The 27,311-nt window shown below is 40.3% G+C and overlaps 1 protein-coding gene across 18 annotated transcripts in view; it reads right to left on the bottom strand.

Annotated features, from left to right (window-relative positions):
• The window catches only part of CAMK2G (calcium/calmodulin dependent protein kinase II gamma), a 194,778-nt gene that overhangs the window by 33,102 nt on the left and 134,365 nt on the right, over window positions 1-27,311 (bottom strand). For 6 of the 18 annotated variants that reach the window (XM_039359979.1, XM_039359978.1, XM_039359977.1 and 3 more), the window contains exons 13-15: window positions 19,401-19,463; window positions 10,407-10,447; window positions 2,447-2,479 (exon numbers count right to left, since the gene is read on the bottom strand). In XM_039359979.1, coding sequence (XP_039215913.1) covers window positions 2,447-2,479; window positions 10,407-10,447; window positions 19,401-19,463 — 137 coding nt within the window. The remainder of the gene's footprint in view (window positions 1-2,446; window positions 2,480-10,406; window positions 10,448-19,400; window positions 19,464-27,311) is intronic. The other 12 variants (XM_039359980.1, XM_039359984.1, XM_039359989.1 and 9 more) reach the window with 3 other exon arrangements.

Genomic DNA, 27,311 nt, shown 5'->3' with positions numbered 1-27,311 from the left:
GCCATTCAGCTGTTTATTAGCTCCAAGTTACAAATATGGTTAGTAATCTTTTTTTTTTTTTTTAAAAGGAGCAGAATCCTCTGATGTCCCAAAAGGAACCCACATCCAATTCTGGAATTCTTTTATGAAGGAATTACATATATAGACAAGAGTTGAGCTTATTATGCATCGGGCCAAGGATTAGGAAGGACATAGCCAATAATCTCTTTGCCAACTATCAATGGAATATGGGCCACCACACAATAACTTTAATGCATATTTTGGAGCCACTGATTTCAGATTCAGTCTTCCAGATCTGGAGAACCACCTAGACGTTCTACTGCTGATGGCTGCAGAACAAACGCTAAAACCAAAGCAGGTGTATTCCTTTGGAAAGTGCCCCTAAGAGGTGAAGGATGAAAGGTAAGATTTCAAGTTTTTTGCTATTAACCTTGATCAAAGGTAAGTGTGCATGCTCAAAGAGCTCATTCAACCATTTAAACCTGGAAATAAAAACAGCAACCAGTTTCTCCCTTTGCTAGTTGCATATGTTTTGATGTTATTGGCTGCGCTGGACTCTGGAAGGACTACTGTGGCTTGATTTTGTGGCCATATTTTTTGAATAACAGTTATCACTTAATTGCTATATAACTAGGCATTGAAAACTGACAAAAGGCAGCAAGTGTAGTATAATATTAAATAGTTGAGTTAAGATGGGATTCACAATACAATACTAGGGAAGAAGGATACAACCAAAATTCAGATTTTGGTAGCATTTCTGAAATTAATAATTTTACTTAAGGCATAAGCAGCTCCTAAAAATGGTTAGCCTGACAATGCGCTACCAGACTCTTTCCTAATGAAATAGTTTGCATTCTAATGCTCTAGCTCTCATTTTGAACTTTATAATACTAATTCCTTTAAAATGGTGTGTGTTTTCATTCTTGAATTTACCTTTAGCCAGATTTTTTTTCCTACTCCAATGTTGAAAGAGAGAAAAAAAATATTAGCACTTCTTAGAATAAAGACATCCAGGATTTCAGACATCCAGCCATTCTTAAGGATTGAATCTCTAAAGCAGGGGTGTCAAACTGCTGGCCCGTGGGCCGTTTGCATCATGCAGAGGCCACGCCCACCTCAGCTCCGGCAATGTGAAAAAAGTCGTGATACATCGCGACATGTCACATGATGTGGTGAGTATGACACCCATGCTCTAAAGTAAAGGCCAGTCAGGAATTATAATATTGTCCCCTGTTTTGCCTTTCTGCTAAGAGGGTGTCCAGATAAGTGCTAACCCAGGAATAGGCAACCTTGGCTCTTTTATGACTCGTGGACTTCAACTCCCAGAATTCCTGAGCCAGCCGTGCTGAGGGGAAAGGGAGCGGTTTCCAAGCTGAGCCATGCTGGCTCAGGAATTCTGGGAGTTGAAGTCCACGAGTCATAAAAGAGCCAAGGTTGCCTACCCCTGTGCTAACCCAACATGTCATTTATGCTTCAATGTCAAGTACTGTCATACCAGACATATTGGATGTTTCTGATATATCAGACAGGTGCATGAGGGGAAAAAAGGGAGATTAAAATAATCACGTAACAAGATCACACAAAATAATCTGTTATCTGTTAAAGGTACTTTGCTTTGCCATCACTAAGTACAGCTGGATGAATGATTGAGAATGATTTTCTCTTGAAATAGTCCAGTGTTCGATGTGGCTTGCTTTTAAAATACCTGCTATCTTGCAAGGATCCAAAATACTCAACTAGCACATGTTGATTTCATTCAAACTGAGCCTTAAAGAGACAAGGGCTTCAGCCTCACAAATGGATTTGTCTCTTCACATCTGATCGTATTACATTATCCAACACATCCCAGGGAAAATACACATTCATATATAGGAAAAAAATGAATGGGAAGAATGATGAACTCTGATTAATGCCAACTAACGTTGGCATTAATGCCAACCTTGTAATTTTGAAATTTGAAGGGGAAGAAGAAGAGAGATATGAGCATGGTTGAATTCCACAAGAGGTTTGCTTAAAATTCTTGGAAGAGTAGTGGATGGTAGCTGCGCACTTCCAATAGTGCTACACCCACATACCAAAAAAGACTGTTCAAACTGGAGCAGGGCTATTTATCAATAAGGATTTTTCCACAAGCACTGCCCCATTGACAGGATTTCTGCCACAAAACAGCCAAGATTCCATGCCCCTGGAAGAGTCTAGACTAGAGGCCATGGCTTCTTGACCCCAAAGAGCAAATAGTGTAATAGCATGTGGGAGACTTGTTTCTTACTCAGCACCCACTTTTTGTGGGAACGTGAGCTTTTTGAAGTGCAAGATGTCTCTCCATTCAACCAACCACCTCCCCTTGCCCAGACATGCTATGTGAGGTGATGAGCACAAGCTGGACGTGCATGGCATGAGAATGGTGGTTAAACAGGGTTACAGGCAGTTTATGGCAGGAGCTCACCATCAAATGTACGCTGGAGCTTGACTTCCTTTTCTGGGCACACCATTCAAAGGAGGAAAGAGAAGGAAAGAAGAGATGAGAAGAGAAGCAAAGGAAATGTTGGCACTTATGCATCAGCAGAGCTCGGCTGCCAATCACCTTCCTTTAAGAAAGGAACTGAATGCCACAAATAAATGAGCTCATGAAAGCCAGCAGTTATATAATAGTACGAGAAACCTCCCGGATATAGAAAATTCCAAGCATAGCAAAATGGCAAACGATGTAGCCAGTGGGACGCAGGAGAGACTGAAACCAGAGGACCATTATTTTTCAAACTGTGTCCAATTGTGGGTAGAGTTGCTTACCTACAAATTATTAAGATGATACAATGTCCATCAAAAAGTATTTTATTCAACATCTACCTAGAAGCACGTTTTTATTGTATTGATTCATGAACACAAATATTTGACCTACGGAATTTTGACTCTTCTACTTTCAAGTGACTAGTTCCTGACAGCAATCATGTATCTTCTCACTCAAATGAGGTAGTTTCATTACTACAATGATTGAGAAGGTGTCTGTAATGATAAATAGCTTTGTTCTATAATTCCAAGATAAGCCCAAACCCATACACAAATCTAGAAAGCACAGGAGACCATGTGCAAAAGATCCGTTAAGCATTTTACATTTAGCCACTCCTCTTCGGTAATAAAATAGTTATTGCTAATTTTAACTAATTTTACTAATGGATAGTTGAGGTGTGCAGGAAATACACCACTGTAGTAATGGGGGAGTTTAACTATTCTGACATCAACTGTAAAACAAACTCTGCAGTGAGTTTCTGATGTGCCTAAGTTGACAACTTTTGACACCCAATGGGTGGAGGTGGGAACTAAAAGGTCAGCTATACTGAACTTAATCCTAACTAATAGAGATGAAATGACTGAAGGAGTAAATGTAGGAGCTTTGGAGGAAAGTGACCATATCATATTAGAATTCTCTACAATGTAGACACTGGCAATTGAACAAAGTTAGACTAGTGTTTTAGACTTCAAAGGAGCTGACTTCAACAAACAAAGACAAAGATTAGGAAGGATTCCATGGATGGAAATCCTAGAAGGAAAAACAGATCTGGATGCAGGGGAAACTCTGGGAAAAAAAATACTAAAGGCCCAGACAAAACAATACCACAGAAAAAGAAAAGACACTAGATGAGACCAGCATGATTGCACAAAGAGCTCTCTGACAAACTGAGGGGTAAGAAGGACAAGTATAAAAAATGGAAACGGAGAGATATCACTAAGACAAAATGCCAGCAAATAGCCTGAATTCGCAGAGATGCAGTCAAGAAGGCTAAGGCTCAGAATGAACTAAGACTTACAACACATGCTGAAAATAACAAAAAAAGTTTATTTCAATATGTAAGGAACAAGAAGAATTTAAGGAAATGATGTTCACTAGCTGGCAAGAAGATGATGGGCAGGAGGGAGGAAGCGGATCTGCTGAATTCCTTCTTTGCCTCTGTCTTTACTCAAAAGAAAAAAAAATATCGAAAGCAATACAATGGGAGACAGAACAGGAACACAAATAAATAAAAAAACCCACCTATCCGCTATGACAAATTCAAAACACTGGGATCAGATAGTTTATAACCCAGGATATTGAAAAAGCTGGAACATGTGATCTCAGAACCACTGAACAAATTCTTTCAGAGCTCCTGAGCCAAGGGGGAACTGCAGAACTGGAAAAGAGCTATATGATTCCAATCTTCAAGATGGAGGAAAATGGATCCGGCTTACCATCAACGCCTGCAAAAATCCTAGAAAAGATAATCAAGCTGCAAATGTGTGAGCTCCTAGAAGTGAACAAAACAATCACTAGAAACCAACGTGAGTTTGTTAAAAACAGATCATGCTTCTTTTGATAAAGTAAGTAAATTAATGGATCAGAGAAATGCTATGAATATGGACTTCAGGTAAGGCATTTGACAAAGTAGACCACAGCCTACTTTTTGGTAAGATAGAACAATGTGGGATAGATAGTGCCACCATCAGATGGATTCGCAACTGACTGACTAACTGCACTTAGCGTTTAGTCCTTAATGGAACTATATTTACATGGAGGGAAGCATGCAGTGAGGTAACTCAAGGTTCTATCTTGGGCCCAGTGATGTTCCAACATCTTCATAAATAAGCTAGATGAAAGGATGGAAGGGGAACTCATCAAATTTGCATCTTGACAGACTTAAGCATCAGGTCCTATCCAACAAGATGCAGTTTAGTCGGAGAAAAGTAATACCCTGCACTTAAGGCAGGAAAAACCAAGTGCATCGGTGTAGAATAGACAGCACCAGGCTCAACAGTAGTACCGTACTTTCCGGCGTATAAGACGACTTTCTCAAGAGTTAAAATCGCCGCTGAAGTCGGGGGTCATCTTATACGCCGGGTCGTCTTATACGCCGGAAATAACAGTAGTTTCCGGCGTATAAGACAACTTTCTAGGCATGCGACTCGGCGCTGAAGACGGGGGTCATCTTATACGCCGGGTCACCTTTTATGCTGGCATATACAGTAAATGTGAGAGGGATCTAAATGTCCTAGTGGACCACCACTGAAATATGAACCAGAAGTGTGCTGCAGCTGATAAAAAAAAAAAACCAATGCAGTGCTAGGTTGCATCAACAGAGAGATTGCGTCAAGATCGCAAGAAGTGATAGTACCGCTCCATACTGCACTAGTGAGGCCACACTTGGAAAACCGCTTCTAGTTCTGGTTGTCATGATGCAAAAAAGACACCGAGGGCTTAGAAAAGAGTGCAGAGAAGAGCAACACAGATGATAAGGAATCTAGAGGCTAAATCATATGATGAATAATTGAGAGACGTAGGTATGTCTAGCCTAATGAAGAGAAGGATTAGGGGTGACATGATTTATTTATTTTTATTATCTTTTTATGCCATTCATGTCCCCTATAAGGTGACCCAGGATAGCTGTCTTCCAGTGCTAGAGAGGTGGTCGCAAGGAGAAGGTGATCCACTTATTCTCCAAAGCACCTTAGGGCAGGACAAGAAGCAATGGGTAGAAGCTCATCAGAGGATGATCCCACCTGGAACTAAGGAGAAACTTTCTGAAACTGTGAATAATAATCAGTGAAACAGCTTGCCTCTCAAGGGTTGTGGGTGCTCCGTTGCGGGAAGTTTTCAAGAAAAGATTGAACAACCATTTGTCTGGGCTTCAGTTAGATCTTCTGCCTTGAATTGGACTACCAGACCTCCACGGCCTTTTGCAGCCCTATGATTCTATGACTCTATTCTCTGCAATACTTGTATAGAAAAACAAATACTTATGAAAGATAATTGCAAGCAGGGGCCAGACAGGACTGATCAGATGGCATAGATGCCCAACGAGGAGGCACTGGGTATGAATGAAAAGTACACAGAATAGACATTTGATCAAGCTAAATTTGATAACTTCTCTCTTTCCTGCCCTACGTGAGAAATCAGGGAGAAAAACAGGAGAAATATCAATATGGCAGAGAAAAAAGAAAGATCATTCCTTAAGAATTGTGGAGAGACAGAAATTACTCTACAATGATGCAAACAAGGGGGATGATGTTTCTTCTTCTAAACCTGCTCTGCACCATACTTATTCCAGGTCCAAGTTATGGCTTAGTCCATTCACCAATCATGCCACTTTTCCTTTTTCAGAATCCACTAAAACCTATCCCTGCAACATTTTGCCAATTTTGCTTAGAGGAAATTCAATTATTATATACCTATTTGCACCCCCATTTGCACTTCCACCACATAATCTGCACTTCCACCACATAGTAAGCCTTCTAGAGCAAAGCAGGAGAAACATACCTCGCCTGCAGATCCCTAGAGATAAAAGCCTTTGCAGTGATAATTCTGATTTGAATAATGTTCTCCCATTAGGTTATCATCTTTTCAGAGCTAGATGAAGACCTTTTAAATCTCCCAGATACATTAACGATTGTACTTCCAGATCTTTGTACCTTCTATTTTTGGCTGGCACTTTGCCCTTGGTATCATGATACGTTCAGTATTTTTATTCCATGTTGATTATATGCACAATATTTTGAAGCTTCCAAGCAGCTTTTTCATTTGTGCAAAGATTTGCAACCACATTTAGATTTGCTTTGAGTATAAGAGAAATGTGCTTTTTTCATTACTGGAAGGCATGCATTACGGCTGTTACGTGCCAAAAGCTTAGACAGCCTTGGGAATATAAAGTTATTTTACTGGAACTTCAATCTGAGGTTTATCAGAAAGTATTACAAATATAATGCATAAACCTTTAAGTGCCTTGGGGTAAACAAAGCAAGACTCCAGTTAACATGCAGGCACTTCGTCCTATTTCACGTGCAGTATTTTCCCTTGAGAATGTACTGCATTTCCATTTAGATTTTTTTTTTTTCAAGAGCTCTGAGCAGCGCACACCATTACCTCCATTAAGCACCACAATCTGTGAACTAAATTTCAAGAAGAAACTATGAGAAAACTGCTGCAAAAGAAAGAATACAAGGATTTCTCCGATCTGAATTGGAATTTGGCTAAAGTACTATTGTTTTTCTTACTTTTGTCCTGTAGCAAGTAAAGACTATCCTGGGGAAAAGCTGCAAGGTATATTTTATGCAAGCTTGGAAAATCTAAGAGATATAAAGAGTAATAAATCCTTATTTTTTATTCTCCCTTTTTATCAGAGGGAGGTGCATCTCCTTTACATCTGATTCTATCTGAACCTCATAGAAGTGCTCCTGTACTAAATTACCACTAGGAAAGGTGTACCTCAAGTCTCCTAGAATATAAAATACGTTTATAATTATTGCTTGGTTTTTATTCTGTTTTAATGGTCAGCTGCAGTCATGGACATGAGATGGGCTGCTACATAAATTTATTGAACAGAGAAAACCAGTTAATAAAAAATAATACAACTAAATAATACTTTTTGTAATAAAACGGACATTAACAATACCTGATTTGGGGTGGGTGGGAATTTTGCAGTGATCAATTTCCAGAGGCCTCCAGTAAAGTTTTGCAAGCCATGGAAAAACTCCAATTGCCTTGGGGTCTGGGGATGGGGAGGGGGCAACTTGTTCCAAAGGAAGTTAGTTCTCCCAATACCAGGGTTCCCTTTTCCATTAAATCTCATAATGGAAGTGGAGCCGGTGGTCCAGGTCAAATGAGCAAAAATATAGGGGAAACACAGTGTCTTAGACAAGCCCAAGTCACAAAGGGCTTTTAAGAAATGACTAATTAACTATAAAGTCTGGATTTAAACTACAAAAGGTTACAGATAAATAAGAATTATTCCATTTATCTTCAGCTGGCTTAAATGAGTCTATCTGTCAGCACATAGCAATGGATAAAGAAATCTGGTCATTTGCCCTAAAAAAGTTGTTTCTATTTGTATTTTTCTGTAAGATTACAGGCAAAGTAACAGACTCCTCTGAAATGGCTGGGGTTCAAGACAATATGGAAGACAGACATTTAGAGTTCTGATTCAATCACGTCTGTGTCATCATTAGCCAGGAGTTCTAGGACAGCCCAGCCCTTTGATTAATTTTAGGACCAAATTATGTTCTGAGGTTTGAAATTAGTCAGAGCAAATAATAACATTCCCATTTAGCTTGAACACAAGATAAGCTTAGCTCAGAAATATCAGAGTAAACTGAGTAATATGTAAGAAAACAACAAGCAATGGTAGAATACTTCAGCTTGTATTTCTTATTAGATCATGAAGATCTAGATACAGGGGTAGGAAATCTTGGCTCTTTGACTCGTGGACTTCAACTCCCAGAATTCCTGAGCCAGCATGGCTGGCTCAGGAATTCTGGGAGTTGAAGTCCACAAGTCATAAAAGAGCCAAGGTTGCCCACCCCTCTAGGAAGAGAAAATGGAGGACCATCAAGATGGACAAGACCCAATAGAGCCCATCGATTGTGCATCGATACAGTTGTGGTGTGAATATTCTGACAAGGACTTCAAGGCCCGTTTTCTTTCTTTTTAAAAATGAAGACTTTAGGGAAAGCCAAATAGAAAGGGATAAAACGAAAAATCCTCTTCTGTCTTGTTACATAAATAGGCTGTGAATTGGACCAGGAGGAACATTGTGAGTTCTTCACGTGGAGAAGGCTCACCTTTGTCACTTGAGGTCCCAGGGTGCTTTTCAAAAGGCAAACGGAAAGCGAAACATTTTTAAATGTTTTGAAAAGCACCTTTGGAACACTCACAACCTGGATGATTCAAGAATCTCCCACAGACATTTGTCACTGAGGTGAAATCAAGGATTACCCCAAGTGTAAATTCTCTCTTTTATGCCTTAGCTATTTTTTTCCGCTGACCCACAGCTCGCCCCTCTTTTAAGCATATTCTCTCTGATCCAGTTCTGAAAGACATCCAAAGAGAATCAGACAATGAAATGGAAACAAGCCCTCACATAGTGTACTCACAATCTCTTAAGTGAGGGCAGTCAATGGGGAAGTGTTTAAAATAATTTATCTTGTTAACTTAAGAGGAGTTCTGAGAAAAATACAGGCATTATCACATGTAGAATAACAGGCACATCATTTTTTTACTGAAACAATTAACAAAGGATCATAGTGTGGTTCGTATTTTATGCCTAAAGAAATATTTATGACGAGTGGGAAATGGGAAAAACAACAACAAAGCAGTAACTAGAAGTGCTGCTACCCATTCTCTAATGTTCTACTGAACACATGAGAGAGGAATAGGACTGTGCCTTTTAATTTTACTCCATGTTTAATGTTGTATTCTCTACAGAGAATAATGTTGTATTCTCTACAGAGACCTTATTTATTATTATTAAATGCACCATATTAAATAAATTGTTTAGTTGTATTAGTTTACACAACTAATGGGGGGGGAGAGACAGGAAAATTTGAGAACCACCAACATGTGAGCTGAGCTTGCATGGTTTAATTCTCTCTGTGCATCCAGTGAATATGTGGAATGGGAAGTATGCAAACGTTTTACTGGTCTTTAACAGAACAGAACAAAATAAATAAATGCAACAATGGATTTTAATGAGGAGCTGCTAGTTGCTATTGCTATGACTGGGAAATAATGTTAATTCAATGATGTGCAATTCCCATTTTTAAATAAATGCAACTTTTAAAAGTAGATACTGTACAGATAGGCAAAATAGTTCACAGAAGAATATTCACAGAATGGTGGATAAGATGCAAGAAGCAGGACTGTATTTTATTTCTTTGCTTGAGGGCCATTAGTTTCCCCAAATATAAAAGAATCAACAATATTATCAAAGAATATAATTTGATTTGAAAGTAGATTTCAAGGATATGAAACTCATATATAAAATAAGAAATTAATTATTCTGATAAATATAGGTAATATGTTAAACATAATTTCCCAAAAGACAGACAAATACCCATTGGAAAAGGAAACAGAAATAATACTCAAGAGTGAGATCTTTGATAAAACAGCTCTGAAATCCATTAATGTATATTGCTTTCTTAATCTAATATTATAGATTTCTTGTTCTCATTTTATTTCCACACATAAGTGCAGGGCATCTGTAGTTTGCAAATAATCATATATTTCTTGAAAGAGGTAATAAGGACTTCCAGATACTTAAACCATGCCCTGAGAAGTCACGAAGTATGAAATATTTTTGATAACCCAATATGGAATTGCAGGTCTAAGAATTTTCCAGAGATAGTCCCTGGTTCCATAAATCAATATTACAGTAGTTGTTGCACTTGCTAAAAATCCTAGGAAACATTTAGAAGAAAATTCTGTATTAAGCCTTGAGCCTTAATGGGTTGGTCAACTATGAATTTACTGCCGCACTCACACGGTCAAGTTGCAGGAGCTGTGCAGGGTCATTTTCTGGCATATGAATCACTTAGGCTGGCCAAAGATGCAGATTTCTATGAATGGGACTGAAAAAGAAAGGGATGCTCCCAATGTCAAAACCTACCTTTACTCCATCTGACTTTTTGTTCAGTAAGCTCTTGGCAGCTGCAAATAGAATGGAGAAAAAAAGCAAGTGAACTACATTTTAATATTATTTTAAAGCAGGTCAACATCAGGAACCAAGCTAGATTCATTTTAGGCTCAAAACCATAGCATCTGCATGAACAATAGCTTTACCAACGTCCAAACCTTAGACCATAATCGTATTTTTTTTCACAGGAACTGGACAAAAAAACACAACTCTTCAGAACTCTTGAGACGTTCGTATCTTTGATTTCATTATTTACTACCTCTATCCCTTTCAGTAGCCACAGCTATTATCAAAGAAGCAATGAAAACCAATTCTTAAATTGACATACAGAAGAATTATCCCTTGAATCAATGTTTCATATGACAAAATTTATTCTAGAAAGTCACAAAAAAACTTTTTTTTTTACATTTTAATGCCAAGTTGTCATTTGTTACATGCAGTGACTATTAAGGTATCTTGCACATAGACATGACAATAGGAAAATATATTCTTGTAAGAAATATTGCATGTGAAGTGGCTCATCCCTTACCTACAAAATGTAGAATAGAAAAAGTAAAAATTAAATCTGGGTATTTTAGTACAATGAAAAATCCAAGTTTCCACTAAAATCCAATGTAGGAAAACCATTAAGGAAAACATGATTGCTGCTAATCTGGGCAGAGGTCAGATTGGCAATTGACAAGAAGGAGAATTCAAACAGAAACCACTTATCAGATGAAGGTTACATGTTTCATTTGGAGAGGAGCAAGTTACTATGTTTTTCATATAACTACCTTGCAAAGGCAAAGACAGAATACACATAGAACCAGAACATGGATGCGTAACAGAGGGACACCCAAAGAGCTTGACAGCACATGACCTATCCATGCCAATTACAATTTTCATATATGCTTTTCAAAACAAATTTTGTGTTGCAGCTCTTCGATTCATCAACACACTCAACACAGAGACATTTGCACAGAAGTAAACTACTAGATCCTGTAGTTTATACTATAGAAATCATATACTGTGATTGGCAGAGGATTTTAGGGTCTGGATAGTATAAATTAGTTGATTCAGTCAATGCCCTTTGAAAACTGTTCACATCCACACAATGATGTATCCATTTAATCAGGAACAGCCTATTTTGAATAGTGATATCTACACTATCATTACAAAAATTAGGAGACTTTATCATCTAAAGCAGTGGTTCTTAACCTGGACGATATCGCCCCCCAGGGGGCGATTTCGTTTTTCAGGGGGGGGAATGGAACGAAAAGGGGCGACACGGGGGCGAAAGAACGAAAAGGGGGCGATATGGAGGTGATGGAGCGAGAAGTTTTGGGGACACTTTTGAGACATTTTCGTACAGTGAATCGCTGTATATCTGTCGTACAAAAAACATCAGATCGCTCGCTATTAGTGGATTGAATTGTGTTTTCAAATGTTCCTCCAGCTAGCTTCAGTACAGAACACCGTACATATGTGAGTACGCATTGCTTATCTTCATGCGCGTTGCGCAGCAGCCTCTACCCATACAGTGGCGCGCCGTTGGCCAGAATATGGGAGATATGGGGAAAAGACTGGAAATAAATTATTTGCATCGATATGTCCTGAAGACAATTTTAAAGAAAACAAAAAAAGTGTTTGCCTAAATCAAAGAATTATTTCCTATGTTGTGATTGAGAGGTTATGTTGGGGGAGGGGGGCGATGACAACTTCCTCATTGGCTCAAGGGGGCGATTCGTTCAAAAAGGTTAAGAACCACTTATCTAAAGAACATGCTTTATGTTTTTAAAAATAAAACCATTAATCCAGGTGCTTAAAAGTCCAAGAGCTTTGGCACTCTAATTTCCAGGGAAGATGCTCTAAGCTTCAAAACACCCAGAAATGGAACTTGGGCTTTGTTTCATGGAGGCTGTTCCCTGAAATGACAGCCAAAGTTTGGAGTTGTGAGTTCTATCCCAACACCTTCTTTAGAACATAAAGGCAACATTAAGAGCCTATTTTGCCCCTGGTGACATCCAAAGGTGTTTGTGGCTCTAGAATATTATTCTACACATTATTTGGTCTTCTTCTTACACTGAAGAATAAACCTTAAATTCTGGGCCAAAACAGCATATATTTGGCCTTAAGCAAGCTAGCAGACGACTGAGGCATAATAAAAAGGTACATAAAAAAAAATTAAGTATCACATGTGTGTAATACAAAGTACAAGATTCACATTTATTTTGTAGCCCTACAACTTTTTAAAACTCAAGAGCAGACAGATTATGATACTAATGGGAAAAATATATACAGAATACATTAACTGGGTTTGGTTTCCTATTCACTAAATACGGAATCTTAAGGCCTCAGTCTGAAATTTTGTTAGATAACATATTTCTGTCCTGTGAGTCATTTAAAAGCAAATTTAAATTTTATTTACACTATCCATTTCCAATGGCCCTGTGCAGCTAATTACCAAGATCAACTTAACATAAAAGGCAACTACTTCAAAAATAATAAACAAACACAAACAAAACTGACAATATCAATTACACCAACTCGTGTGCCTGCCAGGATCCAACTTGACCCCCTGTGCTTGATGGGCTGCTTTTAATTGTTTTCTTTTTTCTTTTTAGTGAGGCAAATTTTTAAAACATGTAAGTACAAGAATTCAAAGGGGAGAAATGGATATTCTGCCTCTTTTACGTAACTCCGTTGCACAAAAATATTTCCCACGTGAAGAAGGCATGTTGACTCATGTATGTTTTCATACCATGGGATAAAATTCAGGGGAGCAGAAAAGAGCTCTGAGAAATTAAGGCAAGATGTAATATAAAGGCACTGTTGCATTCAACTAACAGGAAACCGATTTATGTTTAAGTTTGTGTAATTAAACCCTAATCCATTCCAGGTCTGGAATTCATATACTGTAGTTTTATTTGCAGCATAAGGGGAAGTATCAAAATTATCTACAGGGAGTTTATTCTTACTCCATCTATTCCAGCTCTAATATGGTTATCTTGTGGAAATGAAACACTACCTCATGCCGTTAATCACACTAAAAAATGTAAGAAAAAATAAAAGGACTCTGAAACTTTCAGACTTTGCCTTAGTTTTGCCTCCATTAGACGGGATGTCATTGTGTAATTGAGACAACCGAGTGGCCAATGAAAACCAATCCCACCTGGATATAGTTTGCATAGCTTACAAATTTCTCACATAGCAAGAATTACTGAGAAATGCAATGTTCTTTATTGCAGTTGATGTAATTACAGTGGGAGAATAGACCTTCTGAAATAAAATTCAAAGCTGGTTCCGTAGAAGCCTAATGTTGGCCTTTTCCTGCCAAAGGAATCACGTTCACGGTGTACTTACTCCTGTCAGGCAGTTTCCCTCTGGCCCTGTCAAAAATTAAGGTATTGCTCTAGATCAGGCGTATCAAACCCGCAACGTCACATGACATTGCGCAACGTATCAGGCCGGTTTTGCCATTGTCGCCAATGGGATGGGCACGGCTTCCACGTGACGCGTCCGGCCCACAGGCCGGCAGTTTGACACCCCTGCTCTAGATCCCCTAATGCAGTGGTTCTCAACCTGTGGGTCGGGACCCCATTTGGGGTCGAACGACCATTTCACCGGGGTCGCCAAACAACGCAGTCCGCCATTTTTTTCCCCTTTTCCTTAGCTGTGCTACTCCCTTTTATTCTATTGGCTTTTGAAAGCCAATAGAATAGACTCTCTTGAATAGAGTCTAATTATATTGGCTTTCAAAAGCCAATAGGAATTGTCCAGGCTGTCTCTGCCCTGCTGAGCCCACCAAAAGTCCCATTCTGCAAACGGTGCTGCACCAGTTGAGTAGTCCTCGACTTATGACTGGTTGGGGGTCGCGGCATTAAAAAGGTTGAGAACCACTGCCCTAATGCTACCCCAAGATTAAATTAAGACCAATTAAGCTACAAGCATTTGGAGGGAAGCCAGAAATAGGTTATGTGGTCAAATCTATGTTAAGGTATCTGGAAATCTAACACAGATATTATGGGAATAGGAAATCTGCATTTATAATATAGAGTGCAGACACTGAGAGGAGGATTAATGGAAGTTTTCCATTCACCTCCTGTCAGTGTAAAAAGTTGATATAGTAGAATGAAAGCCCCAAGGAGCTTGCTACTGGAAGCACAGCAGGTCTTGAAATTCACCCATATTCTGGTCTCATAAATGGTCTGTAGTCCTTTGCCTCCACACACAGAAGCTGCATAATTCCTCCTCAACCTTTGCACACACAGCAGACTGGGAAAGGCTACACATTAATTAATCTACAAAACAGTTCCCCACCCAAAAAGAGCAGACAAAAATACATTTTGCATGAAACTTGGACTTTCAGATAACACACTGTTATCCAAAAGATGAAACTTGGATTCCTACAATTAAGCACCACACAAGAACACAAAACTTCCTGGGAGTACTTAGAAGACAAAACACACAGAGAATACTATACTCAGCACAAGACAACAACAGATGAGTTGCAAAGAGCTTTTCCAGAGAAAGTAGGATTCTATCTATAGCTACACACTCTGCAGTTTCTCAATATGGGGACATACCACCATCCAGTTCTAACCTACATCTTACTTGTAAACTTGTGTGTTTTGAGAAGCCTTTGGAAATATCGAAAAGCATACTCACAATTTTCATTGTGCAATTATATCCTGCCTTTGATATAGGACAGGGGAATCCAATCCTTTTTGAACCAAATTGTATACAGTCTTTGAATAGCAAAGATAATGGATCACACAAAACAAAGCTGCATTGAAGTTTTACAGAAATTATGTGTGCCCTAGGGGAAGGCTAGGGTGAGAAAGAAATTTGGTGAAACTTAAAATGGTTGCTTGAATCTGACTTTTCTTTAGTTATTATTCCATCTTTATTTTAGTTTTCTGTTTTGAGTACTGGCCTAAAGGACTCATAACCTGCACTATAATTTCTAAACAGAAATGAATTTGCATCTTGACTCACAATCAAAACTGGGACTGGAAGTCCAGTGGTAAGTTGTTACAGTCATTAGTGGAAGCACCCACATGCTCTGAAGTAATTTTCTGACCTTTTTTGCAGTGGTCATTAAGCGAATGTGGCAGTTGTTATCAAATGCAGTGGTTAATAATCAAACAATGGTCATTAAATGGACCCATTTATTTGAATGGCCATTTTTTTTTTTGCCAGAAACCAGCAAAAAAATCCCAAAGCAAATTGAAATCATGTGACTATGGAATACTGTGATGGGTCGTGAAGCTGATATGCAATCATGTGACTACGGGGGAGGGAAAGACGATATAAGATAGTCACAGGTGCTTTCAGTGGCCATCAGATGGTTGTAAAATGATTGGTTGTAAGTTGAGGACTATCTATATATCTGAAAAAAGCCAGTGGCCATAATGAATTTGGAAGCATTCTAATTGTAAAGCCTAGCTAAAGCTTAAATGTGAATTTATCTTTGAAGGACAGATTCTGACTATGTAGTAGACTTACAACTACTGTCTTCCTTCTAAAGCAGCGGTTCTCAACCTATGGGTCGCGACCCCATTTGGGGTCGATCAACCATTTTTCGGGGGTCGCCAAAGAAGGCGATCCGCCATTTTCCCCCCTCAGGGGGCGCCGCCGCGCATGCATGCCGCGCATGGGGGCGCTGCCACGCATGCGTGCCGCGCATGAACAGTACGTTTGTGTGACGGGGTCGCCGTCACACAAACGTTGAGAACCACTGTTCTAAAGAGAACAACAATTTCTATTCTGCAGTCGAAGTCCTTTCCTAAAATGATATATCAACATTAAATGGGAATCATTTCTACATTCCCAATAGTACGTGTTACTGAAATGCTTTTTTACACACATTTCTTCCTATGATTAGTCTAAACCATTTAAATAATTGATTGCAAATATGTGTATCTATATCTCCAGATTTGTAGATATCAAAACCAGCCCTGGAGAATTTTGTCTGAAGCAAGTGGGATCATCCCTTCGTTAGCATTTAAATATTTCATAAGTAGTCCTTAGAGGGCCTTTAAACCTCTCCCTAATCCCTGTTTAATTGATGAGAAATTACCACACCAATTAGTCCAGGTCTTTACATCCAAAGGCAGACAACAGGGATTCTGCTACTTTTCAAGGAAAAGGAAAATCCCTTGGAAAGAAAAGCTAGTAGCCTGGAAAATAAGCGTTCCCGTTTCCTCCATTCATTGGGCTCTCCTGCTGGAGAAGACTCCTGCGAGTCCCCTGGACTGCAAGGCGATCAAACCGGTCGGTCCCAGAGGAGATCAACTCCGACTGCTCTTTAGAAGGCAGATCCTGAAGTTGAAACTCAAGTACTTTGGCCACCTAATGAGAAGGAAGGACTCACTGGAGAAGAGCCTAATGCTGGGAAAGATGGAGGGCAACAGAAGAAGGGGACGACAGAGAATGAGGTGGTTGGATGGAGTCACTGAAGCAGTAGGTATGAGATTAAATGGACTCCAGAAGATGGTAGAGGACAGGAAGGACTGGAGGAACATTGTCCATGGGGTCGTGATGGGTTGGGCACGACATCGCAACTGACAACAACATGTATCTAATCACAGGTTTCAAACGTGGCACAAAAGTGAAGAGATGCTCACTTTGGCTTCACGCAATTTCCCCCCCAGTCTAGTTTTGATATCAAAAATTAATTAGGCTGGAAAAGAAAGTGCTCAGTGTGGGGGAGAGCTTCATCTCACACCAATCTATACATTCCATTTCATTTTAAAAATTCCATTTCTGATTTAAAAAAAAAAAAAAGTTTGCTTCTAGCCACATAAGTTGTAGAGGCCTGCTCACTCACACATCGAATGTGGTTGGATAAAAGCGCACTTTTCATTTATACATAGACTCATTTTAATGCAATCGATACAGTGTGATTGCATTTTGAACAAATGTGGCTTTTAAAGAATAATCCAGTAACTGGTATATATCTGATAAGATAAAGCTCTTTCTCCGACTAGAACAGTGATGGCGAACCTTTTAGAGACCGAGTGCCCCAAAACTGGCCCCGGCCCCGCTCCACCCCTGCCCCGCCCCTGCCCTGCCCCCACCCCACCTGCCCACAGGGCCACTCACCGCCTCCAGGGCCCACCGCAGATCACCCAGGCAGCCCAGCAGCGCCATGGCGGCCACGCCCTCGGCCCACGCCCTGCAGCATCAACTGTGCGGGAAGGGGCGTGAGGGCAGAGTCTTGTCTAAGCTGCCATGTCCTTGGCTGCACTGCTCCGTGTGGCCCACGCTTGGGGGTGACTCTCCTCCAGGGGGGCTGCTGGCGAGGGGGTCGTGGGGGGAGGCGAGGCTGGGGCAACGGCACGTGTGCCCACAGACAGGGCTCCAAGTGCTGCCTCTGGCACGCATGCCATAGGTTCGCCACCACTGGACTAGAAGCTTAATTTTGAAGATTGCAACACTAATTCTGAGAACTTATCGGCAAATCTAGTAACTGCTTTTGATGGAACACCAAGCCTGGTTTTGTTCCCGCTAAACCAGTGGTTCTCAACCTTTCTAATGCCGCGACCCCATAATACAGTTCCCCATGTTGTGGTGACCCCCAACCACTTATACATCACTGGGTGCCAGGGGTGTGGCCAAAGGGGGAAAAATGGCGGACAGCCTTGTTTGGCGACCCCCGTGAAATGGTCGTTCGACCCCAAATGGAGTCCTGATCCACAGGTTGAGAACCACTGCGCTAAACCAAACCCTACTCCTACAGTCTGCGACAGGGAAATTAGATCAGAATACATCCAAAATCTGCAATATATATTCAAATATATTGCATGAATTCATATGTACTGCATGAAATGTCATACATGGAGGTGCACCCAGATAGAAGCATGCAGATTAAGTTAATAAGTAGGAAAAAGATAAAAGTGAGAGCTGAGAGGGTCCTTATTCCATCCTCTATTCTAAGGGGCTTCATCTGATACACAAAGGGATTGTGGGAAACCTTGTGCGCATTCAATAGTTCTAAGAACACATCTTCAGGGTTCCCACACTTGTAGGTCCATAAAGAAATCCTAGGATGGCTTAGCTCTGGGTCTAAAGTCAATAGAAAACTACTCTGAAACTTGTCAAAGGAGCACCCCACATTATATGCTTCCCATTCAAGCAACATTCTGGCTACGGACATATTTATTTGTCCCTGAACTAATTACTTTTGCTTAGCTGAAGAGGAATTAGCAACAGGAAATCACCTGGCCTTTGAAGCTTTTTCCAAATTTGAGATTAATGCTTCTACCAGCACACTATATTTTTTCCTGCTTTTGGGGGGGGGGGATTTAACAGAGGACAACAGATATTTTCCATTCTTAAACGATAATAATTTTGGAAACACAAGAGCAATGTTCTTTATTGGATTAAAAAAAAAGTTAAGTGTCTTTGCCAGTACAAGAAACTTCATCCCACTGCTTTTTATCCTTTGCTCCCCAAATTTAAACCTGCACCGTCAAATATAATTGCAAACATAATGCGTAATGCTGAATGCTACGGTGTGTCATTGCTTATCACCAATCCATGTGGAAAAAATAGCAGGCTAATCTTACGCTACCCTCCTATGAAATGGTAAACGTTATTTTTTTAAAAAAAAATTCAGAATTTGCTAACAGGTTGATATCCTCGTTAAGACATTCATGGTTGTAGGAGCCATGTCGACTTTCTGAATGTACTGACACTATGACAATCCCTGTCTCCAAATGTCATGTCAATTCACAGCAAAACAGGGTTAGCTACCCAACATGCATTTGTTAGTAAGTTCAAACTCAATGTACTTATGATTCTTGGTTAGATGGATACCTTAGTGCATGCCCTTTCTCAGTCAGCAAGCATGGATGGTGTGTCTCACTAGGTGCACAAATACTATCATGCTGGTTTTTACTGGCAGTGGAATTGATCAAGGGTGGGCAAGTGTGTGTGATTTCTAAGATCAGGCACTCAGGAGATACGACTCATGCCACGTACCTTGCTCAGCCAGGCCGGCAGCACTCATGGCGGCCGAAGCGGGGGCGGAGCTCTGCCTGCCAACTGATTGGACACAATCATTCAGTGGGAGGAGTCATAATAAAGCAATAAAGGCCCATTAGCATGGCGCAAGTCAATTAGTTTAAAAAGAAATGTGGGGGGGAAAAGAAGAAAGGAGAAAAGGGGGAAACACAATATTATGAAAAAGATAATATTATTCCCTCTGAAATATGACAATAAAACCACAGGAGCCGGCCCGAAGGGTTTGGACGTCAGGAAGTTGAGAAAAGCTGCAGATTTTAGATGTAAAACAGACTTTCAGTTATAGAGTTTTATGTCAACAAAATCAAAGTTGAAAGTATTAGCGGTAAGACAGAAGACTAGAACGCCTACTTTAACATCACAGAAGGGACTGGATGATGCTATGGACACCAGTTGCAACAGGTCGTGTTATTATATTAAAAAAAATTAAGAGAAATAAAGGCAAATGTACGTTAGAATGATCAGTCAACCAGTTGGCTTAATTTATGAACAGCAGCTTCAGCCGCTGTATATTAAGTGAAGAAACATTAATAAGAAAATCAGTATTCGTTAAGAAGAATGAAGTGCTGACCTGCGTTGAACTAGTTTATTAAAGTACTTTTAATTCTTTGCTCTCTAGAAAAATACAGATATTTAGCTCAGGATTTTTTTTATTATCCTCCAGACCGAAAAGCACTCGTAGAAGTTCAAAAGTTTCTGATGATCATTGATCCAGGTAAATAACAAATAAGTCAAAGTCTGCAATTTGTTAAAGTATTCAGAAGGTTTCAAAGCCAAAGAGGAAAATGTGTAATTTTACATCACCGGTTAGAAAAAATACAGAGCAATGGAAATATGTCAGCATTTTAGTAATGCTACAGAACCGCTAAACTGAAATAATAATAATAATAATATAATAAAGGATAGCATTTCAAAGTAGCATGGAAGGTGGAAAACTAATTGCTTTGAAAAAAGGAGAGGATTATATGTTTGTTTTTTAACGGGAGCAGTTGCATTTTCAAAGAAATGCAGCCAGCCGACAGCAAACCTATTTTAGCAGTTTAGGGCTACTTTCTTCTCTAATCCAAGTGAAAGCAGAGATCAACAGGCAGGCTATTGTATTACACTGAATTGTTCATTTCAAGAAGTAAGGCACTTCACTTGTGTTTGCCCCTTTCCAAAGCTGTGTACCATTGATAATGTAAAGTAAGGAGAAAACAGAGGGTTGAGACTGCCTCAAGGCCATCACCGAGCTGAGATTTAAATGGGAGATCTGACACTCATAATTCATATTATGGACTATACCGGTTTCCCTCTGAAGTCCTCAAACAACGAAGGGACAAAAGGAAGAGATATATTGAAAATGCCATTTTCAAGAAATGAAGACTGATCATCCCCAAAAATGTATTTCTCTCTTTTCCCTTTCTTGGCACATTCAAAAGATTATGAACTTTACTAATTCAAACCATCTTCTTTCCTGACAAGCGCTGGTTATACATTTGAAAATGCTGCCTGTTATTCTACTTAGGCAGTAGGGCATACAAAGTCTGCCACTGTCTTACTGGTAGCCCTACTTGAAAGATCATCTCTTCAAGGCTGTGTGTAGGGGGGCTTTGAACACAACCATTTACTGTATTTTCTGGCGTATAAGACGACTCGGCGTATAAGACGACCCCCGACTTCGGAGAAGATTTGCATGGCTAGAAAGTTGTCTTATACGCCGGAAAATACTGTCCAAAAATTACTGTCCAAAACAAAGAAAGACATATTGAGCAGAAAGACATTCTTCTAAGCAGTTTCCTTTATTTATTCCCCCACCTTTAGGCAGTAATCTTGCCAAACTAGAGCAGACTACTTGCACCATAAAACATATATTTTGGAAACTGTTAGGGAGGAGCTGGTCTTGACCCTTTTCCTCCCAAGCTATCTGAATCATGCTGTCTCTTACTACACTGGAATAAAGCCTTCTTTCCTGGGAATCTGGACGACATTCCATCACTTCTGCAATGTCCATTATCCCCAATTAGTTAGAATCTCATCTTATGATTTTGAAGCTTCTTATTGGTAAACCAGGCAATTGTGACATTTTCTAACCATTTTGCTCATATCAGACTCTTTCTTTTGCATGAAAACAGTCAACAATTAAATTGGAGCTCCATAACAGTTTGAATTCAGGTGATATGTATAGATTTTCAACATACAGAGTCACCTGGCCATCATTCTCCATCTTGGAAGAAGGCAATGACAAACCACTTCTGCACTGCTGCTTAGAAAGCTACATAGCTATGTTAATGAAGTCACCATGAGTCAAGTTCAACTAGAGGACAGCTTTATCTGTTTATGATATACAGCATGAATTCTGTACAGCATCATAATCATATTAGGCCTCCCTGAATGAATTTACATGCTCCACACATCTGCAAAAACATCATACAATTCTACCTTACGTTTTAAGAACACCCTTACGACATTCTATATTTGGTTCCCCATACTATATATAGCAATGATAGGCAGCATTTTTGGGTAAAGAGTGTATTTCAAAATATTGTTTTCTGGCTGTGAGGATGGTAGCTCTGCAATTGCCAGTTTATATGAGAACGGGCAGAATTAAAATATTTCATCCTTAAATGTTCACAATTAAAAACTAGGTTTCACACCCTCATTTCATTTTATTTTTTTAGTTGTAAAAAATCATGCCACTGGAAATTTTGCTTCTGTTTTTAGTATGATACCATCTGGGTGTGGGAAGGCAATCTGAGAACTGCTAAGATGGAAACAGCCATGACTTCACTTTCTGTTTTATCATGCTCTGCGTACTGTGAGAAGTTAGAACCATCTCATGCAAGTATCGTATTTTCCGGCGCATAAGATGACTTTCTAAAGCGTGGAAATCAGCGCCAAAGTCGGGGGTCGTCTTAAACGCCGTCTTATACGCCGGAAATTACGGTAGTTTCCGGCATATAAGACAACTTTCTAGGCATGGAAATCAGCGCCAAAGTCGGGGGTCGTCTTATATGCCGAGTCGTCTTATACGCCGGAAAATACGGTACATGGAAGGCATTGTTATTAATTAAGATCAAAAGCTATTTTCGGCATGGCAGCTTTACTGTAAGTGCCTCAGACACTTTCTTCCACAGAGCTAATGTTTCTAAATTCTAAATTATTTTTTGTTGCTTTTTTAAAAAACATTGAAATAAAAGCATAAAAATCAACATTTATTTAAAAGCCTTATTTATTACTTTGCAATATTATACATACTAAATAGCTTATCCATCCATCCATCCATCCATCCATCCATCCATCCATCCATCCATCCATCCATCCATCATATTAATAAAAAAGCGATTCTGGACAGAGCATATAACTTTATTACTGTAGTATAAAAAACTACATTTTTTGAGAAAGAAGCTCTAAATTTGCTAGGGAATATAATAGCATGATAGCAGTGTTCCAATATCTCAGGGGCTGCCCCAAAGAAGAGGGAGTCAAGCTATTTTCCAAAGCACCTGAAGGCAGGACAAGAAGCAACGGATGGAAACTTATCAAGGAGAGAAGCAACCTGGAACTAAGGAGAAACTTCCTGACAGTGAGAACAATTAACCAGTGGAACAACCTGCCTCCAGAAGCGGTGAATGCTCCAACACTGTAAGTTTTTAAGAAGAGACTGGACAGCCCTTTGTCCAAAATGGTATAGGGTTTTTTCCTGCTTGAGCAGGGGGATGGACTAGATCAGTGGTTCTCAACCTTTCTAATGCCGTGACCCCATAATACAGTTCCCCATGTTGTGGTGACCCCCAAGTGGGTGTGGCCACCAATAAGAGAGAGTAGGTCAGCTAGGGAAAAGGGAAAAAAATGGCAGACAACATGGTTTGGCGACCCCCGTGAAATGGCCGTTCGACCCCAAATGGGGTCCCGACCCACAGGTTGAGAACCACTGGACTAGATGACCTCCAAGGTCCCTTCCAACTTCTTCTTCTTCTTCTCCTTCTCCTCCTCCTTCTTATTATTATGAAGCATTTAGAGAAAAATTGTACTCTGCATTGAACTAAATTTTATTTATCGGGACAACTTAAATTAAGCAAATTTGCACCACTCAGACTCTTTCTGCATGATTATTGTCCCGGTGCAGTGCTAAGTCCAGAGTATTCCTGAATAGGATTATAACAGGCATTGTCTGCACAGTTTCCAAACGTATCTTAACATGCTGTAAAGAAAGAGGGGGAAAAAACGAAGGAGAAGAATTTCTTCTGGACTTTTGACTCTTCTGCAAACTTCCAGAGGCATGTGGAAAAGACTGTGTAAATTCTTACCAAATTAGTTTTGATCTGCAGGTATATAACTGTGCGCACATGTGACAATTGATGCCTAGGATATCTGGTGACCTGAGATAAGGTCACCCTAAAACTTCCTCTCAGAACTGTAGACTGCTAGCCAGCTTGGGACCTCTTCTGTCCACTGTTCAGCAGTTAACGTGAGAGGATGGACAGTCAGGCTATTAAGCTCTCGTCCTCTTCAAAACAACCGTCTTCTCTAGACAAGATTGATGTACTCAGCACTGGGATCCAGACTGAATTTTTAGGGGGAAATGGGTGTTTTCCCTCTCCCCCCCCCTTCATTGCAAAACTATTTGCACCATCTCTTTGATGAGAAGGGATCCTGAAGGGAGAGGGAAGGCGCAAGCAAAGGCAAACTACTGGTCAGGGCCATTTATTAATTAAATTTGGTACACTGCTCAACCCCGGGCAACTCTCGATGGTGCACCAAGTTAAAAACACAAAAAAATAACAGGAATAAAGGTGAAAGAAACAGAAAGTGGCAAAACCGGGCAACAAGGGATATATCCACAAGACTCAGGAGGGGTTTCAGCCATCCTAACTGAAGACTGGAGTGAACAACCGGATCTTCAAGGCCCTTGAAACATCAATAGGTCAGAATGTCAACCTTACTAGGTAGACCAGAAAGGGAAAATGAGCAAAAGAGTTAAATCTACTTTACTGTAAAGTTACATTAACAGAAACTTGAGAGACTGAAAGTACTTCTGCCCACTCTGTCTCCTCCAAGAGACTAAGGAAGTGTTCTTTTGAGACTCTTGCCCACCCACATTCCAGGAGAGGGCTAAGCTGCCTTTTATCTGACTATTCCCTTGGTTACATCTCATTGCTCTGTCTCTTAAGGTCATTCACACATAGCATTACAAGGAGCCACTTAGATTTCATGAGGAACCTGAAAGCAGAGGTGTTGCAAAACAGAAGGGATACTTCTGAGGGCCCTAATAGATGGCACTGTTTAATTAAAGCAGTGTTTCTCAACCTTGACAATTTTAAGGCATGTGGACTTCAACTCCCAGAATTCCACAGCCAGCAATGCTGGCTGTGGAATTCTGGGAGTTGAAGTCCACATGCCTTAAAATTGTCAAGGTTGAGAAACACTGAATTAAAGGAACTTGGAGCACACCAATGTTACCAAATTGAATCAGCCAGGCAGATCCTCAAATGACTAGGCCCTATTCCAGGGGTAGGCAACCTTGGCTCTTTTATGACTTGGGGACTTCAACTCCCAGACTTCCTGATCCAGCCATGCTGAGGGGAAAGAGAGAGGTTTCCATGCTGAGTCATGCTGGCTCAGGAATTCTGGGAGTTGAAGTCCGCGAGTCATAAAAGAGCCAAGGTTGCCTACCCCTGCCCTATACCATGTAGGGTATTACATGTAATGACCAGCTCCTCGATTCACACTCAGAAGCAAACTGGTAACCATGTCATTAACAAAGCAGGGGTGTTACCCTGAGGCATCACTGCCCATATGGCTGCCTTCTAGACCAGCTGAAACATCCATGTGGTCATCAAAGGAAGCTCTACATAGGTCATGTTTCAGAAGTCAAGACGTGGCCTGAGTGACTATCTGGAACAGGGCCTAAGTAAGTGCTTGCGATCTAGGAAAGGAAACAACTGGCAAACCAGATGAAGCTGTACAAAGGCTTCCCTGGCCATGGTTGCTACCTGCTGACATTTTCAGCCCTGTAACCAAACTGATGACATGCAGGTACATCTGAACCTGATTCCCAATTCATTTGCATCAATGACAGTGTCAACGCTGCAAATATTGTACATTCTTGCTTTTGACAATATGCAGAACTGTCTGGTAATTATGGGGTTAATACAGAGCATTAGGGGGGTTGGGGGTAAAGCCCGGGAAAGAAAGAGGAAGGAAACCTTTGACCTTCACACTAATTGGATAATGTGAGATATGACGGCTAATTTAGGGAGGGATCATGCTGATAATTTAACTGCTCAGAGGAAGAGAATTTGGATCCTAGCATCCCTCCGTTATGCCTGTGCCGACATTTTGCAACAATAAAAGACTTTCAGGAAAACAAATGCTTGGAAGTTCTTTGAAGTGTTTCATTAGCCGGAACCATAACAGACAGATCCAGAGTGTTTCTTACAGGTCACGACATACCATTTTTAATCTTGTAAAAGCAAGTTTTTAGTCCTTTGTTTTTGTTTTGTTTTTCAGCCAACCCACTCATCAATCATTCAGTTTTTAGGCCATTTTCTCTCACAGAGAGATAACAGAGCTTTCCCTGCCCACCCCAGCGAAAGCACTAATTTATCCAATGGTTACATTTTGCTTTTTTTCCCTTCCCGAGTGGAATAGAGAAATTCTCTTAACAAAAGGCAGAGGATGTGACTGTGAGGAGCGTGACACACAAAAAGGACCATATGCAGACAAGGCGGTGCTTGTAAGATGCCAGTGGATTAGTCAGCTATCAGGTGTCTTTCAGACCGAGACCTACAATACTTCTTAAATTGTCTTCAGTTACCCTCAATTCTCACCTGCTGTCTGCTTCTCTGCAGATGTCTCTTTAAGATGCTACAATTATTTTTTAAAAAAAGCTTTGGTAGAAGTGAGATTTTAAAGAAAAATGGAGAACCAGAACTTCATAGAAATGAAACTATTCCAGGAAGAGGTTTGGGTGAAAGGCACTGATGGTGTGGCTACAGGAACCGAAAAGATGGGAGTCCAGATACTACACGAACCTGGGAATATGAAATCAGCAGCCCTCCCACAAAGCAGATTTCCAGAGAAAAGCTAGAAAACTGTCGTGCATTCTTCTGCCTCAACGAAGCCCCTAATGCTCCCTTCTTATTCCTGAGGGATATTACAGTTCCAACTGTGTAGCATAGAGGCTGAAAGGGGATGCAACATATGGGGCTCACAAACAGCTTTCGCAAGGACCTTGGACCTTCTCCCCATTCAAATGAAGCACCTTTCAAGAAAAAGCTCATTTTAAACTAGCCTGTTCATTTCTTAAATGAAAAACCTGAGCACATGTTTACAAGTCAAGGACATACGATAAAATACGTAAGAAATTTGAGGAGGTCCTCATTTGCCAAAACAGCAGCAAAAAAAACCTCACCGCTAGTGGCTTTCCACAAAAAAGAAGGCCGGACATCTTGAAAACTCCAGTAAGACAAATAAAAATGACAGCTAAAGAAGTAGAGTGGTTTATTAATGTAAACATTTATAATCAGGGAGCGTATAAAGCAGAGAACATATCTGCTTGAGAAACAGTGGAGGAAAGTTAGTCAGGTGACAAAGAATGAATTCCAATAATGTTAGAAGCTGCAGGGCTTGAAAGATCAGTTATGCTCCACTTTCTAATCAGTGGTTCTCAACCTTTCTAATGCCGTGACCCCATAATACAGTTCCCCATGTTGTGGTGACCCCCAGGGGCGTGGCCAAGTAGGTGTGGCTACCAATAAGAGGCAGTAGGACAGCTAGGGAAAAGGGAAAAATGGCGGACAGCGTGGTTTGGCGACCCCCATGAAATGGTCATTCGACCCCAAATGGGGTCCCGACCCACAAGTTGAGAACCACTGTTCTAATGAG

This window comes from Crotalus tigris, unplaced genomic scaffold, assembly GCF_016545835.1.
Source record: "Crotalus tigris isolate CLP2741 ecotype Arizona unplaced genomic scaffold, ASM1654583v1 scf7180000019147.1630427, whole genome shotgun sequence".
Lineage (NCBI taxonomy): Eukaryota > Metazoa > Chordata > Lepidosauria > Squamata > Viperidae > Crotalus > Crotalus tigris.
The sequence above is the reverse complement of the archived record's forward strand: the minus strand, read 5'-3'. Positions and strand labels throughout refer to the sequence as shown.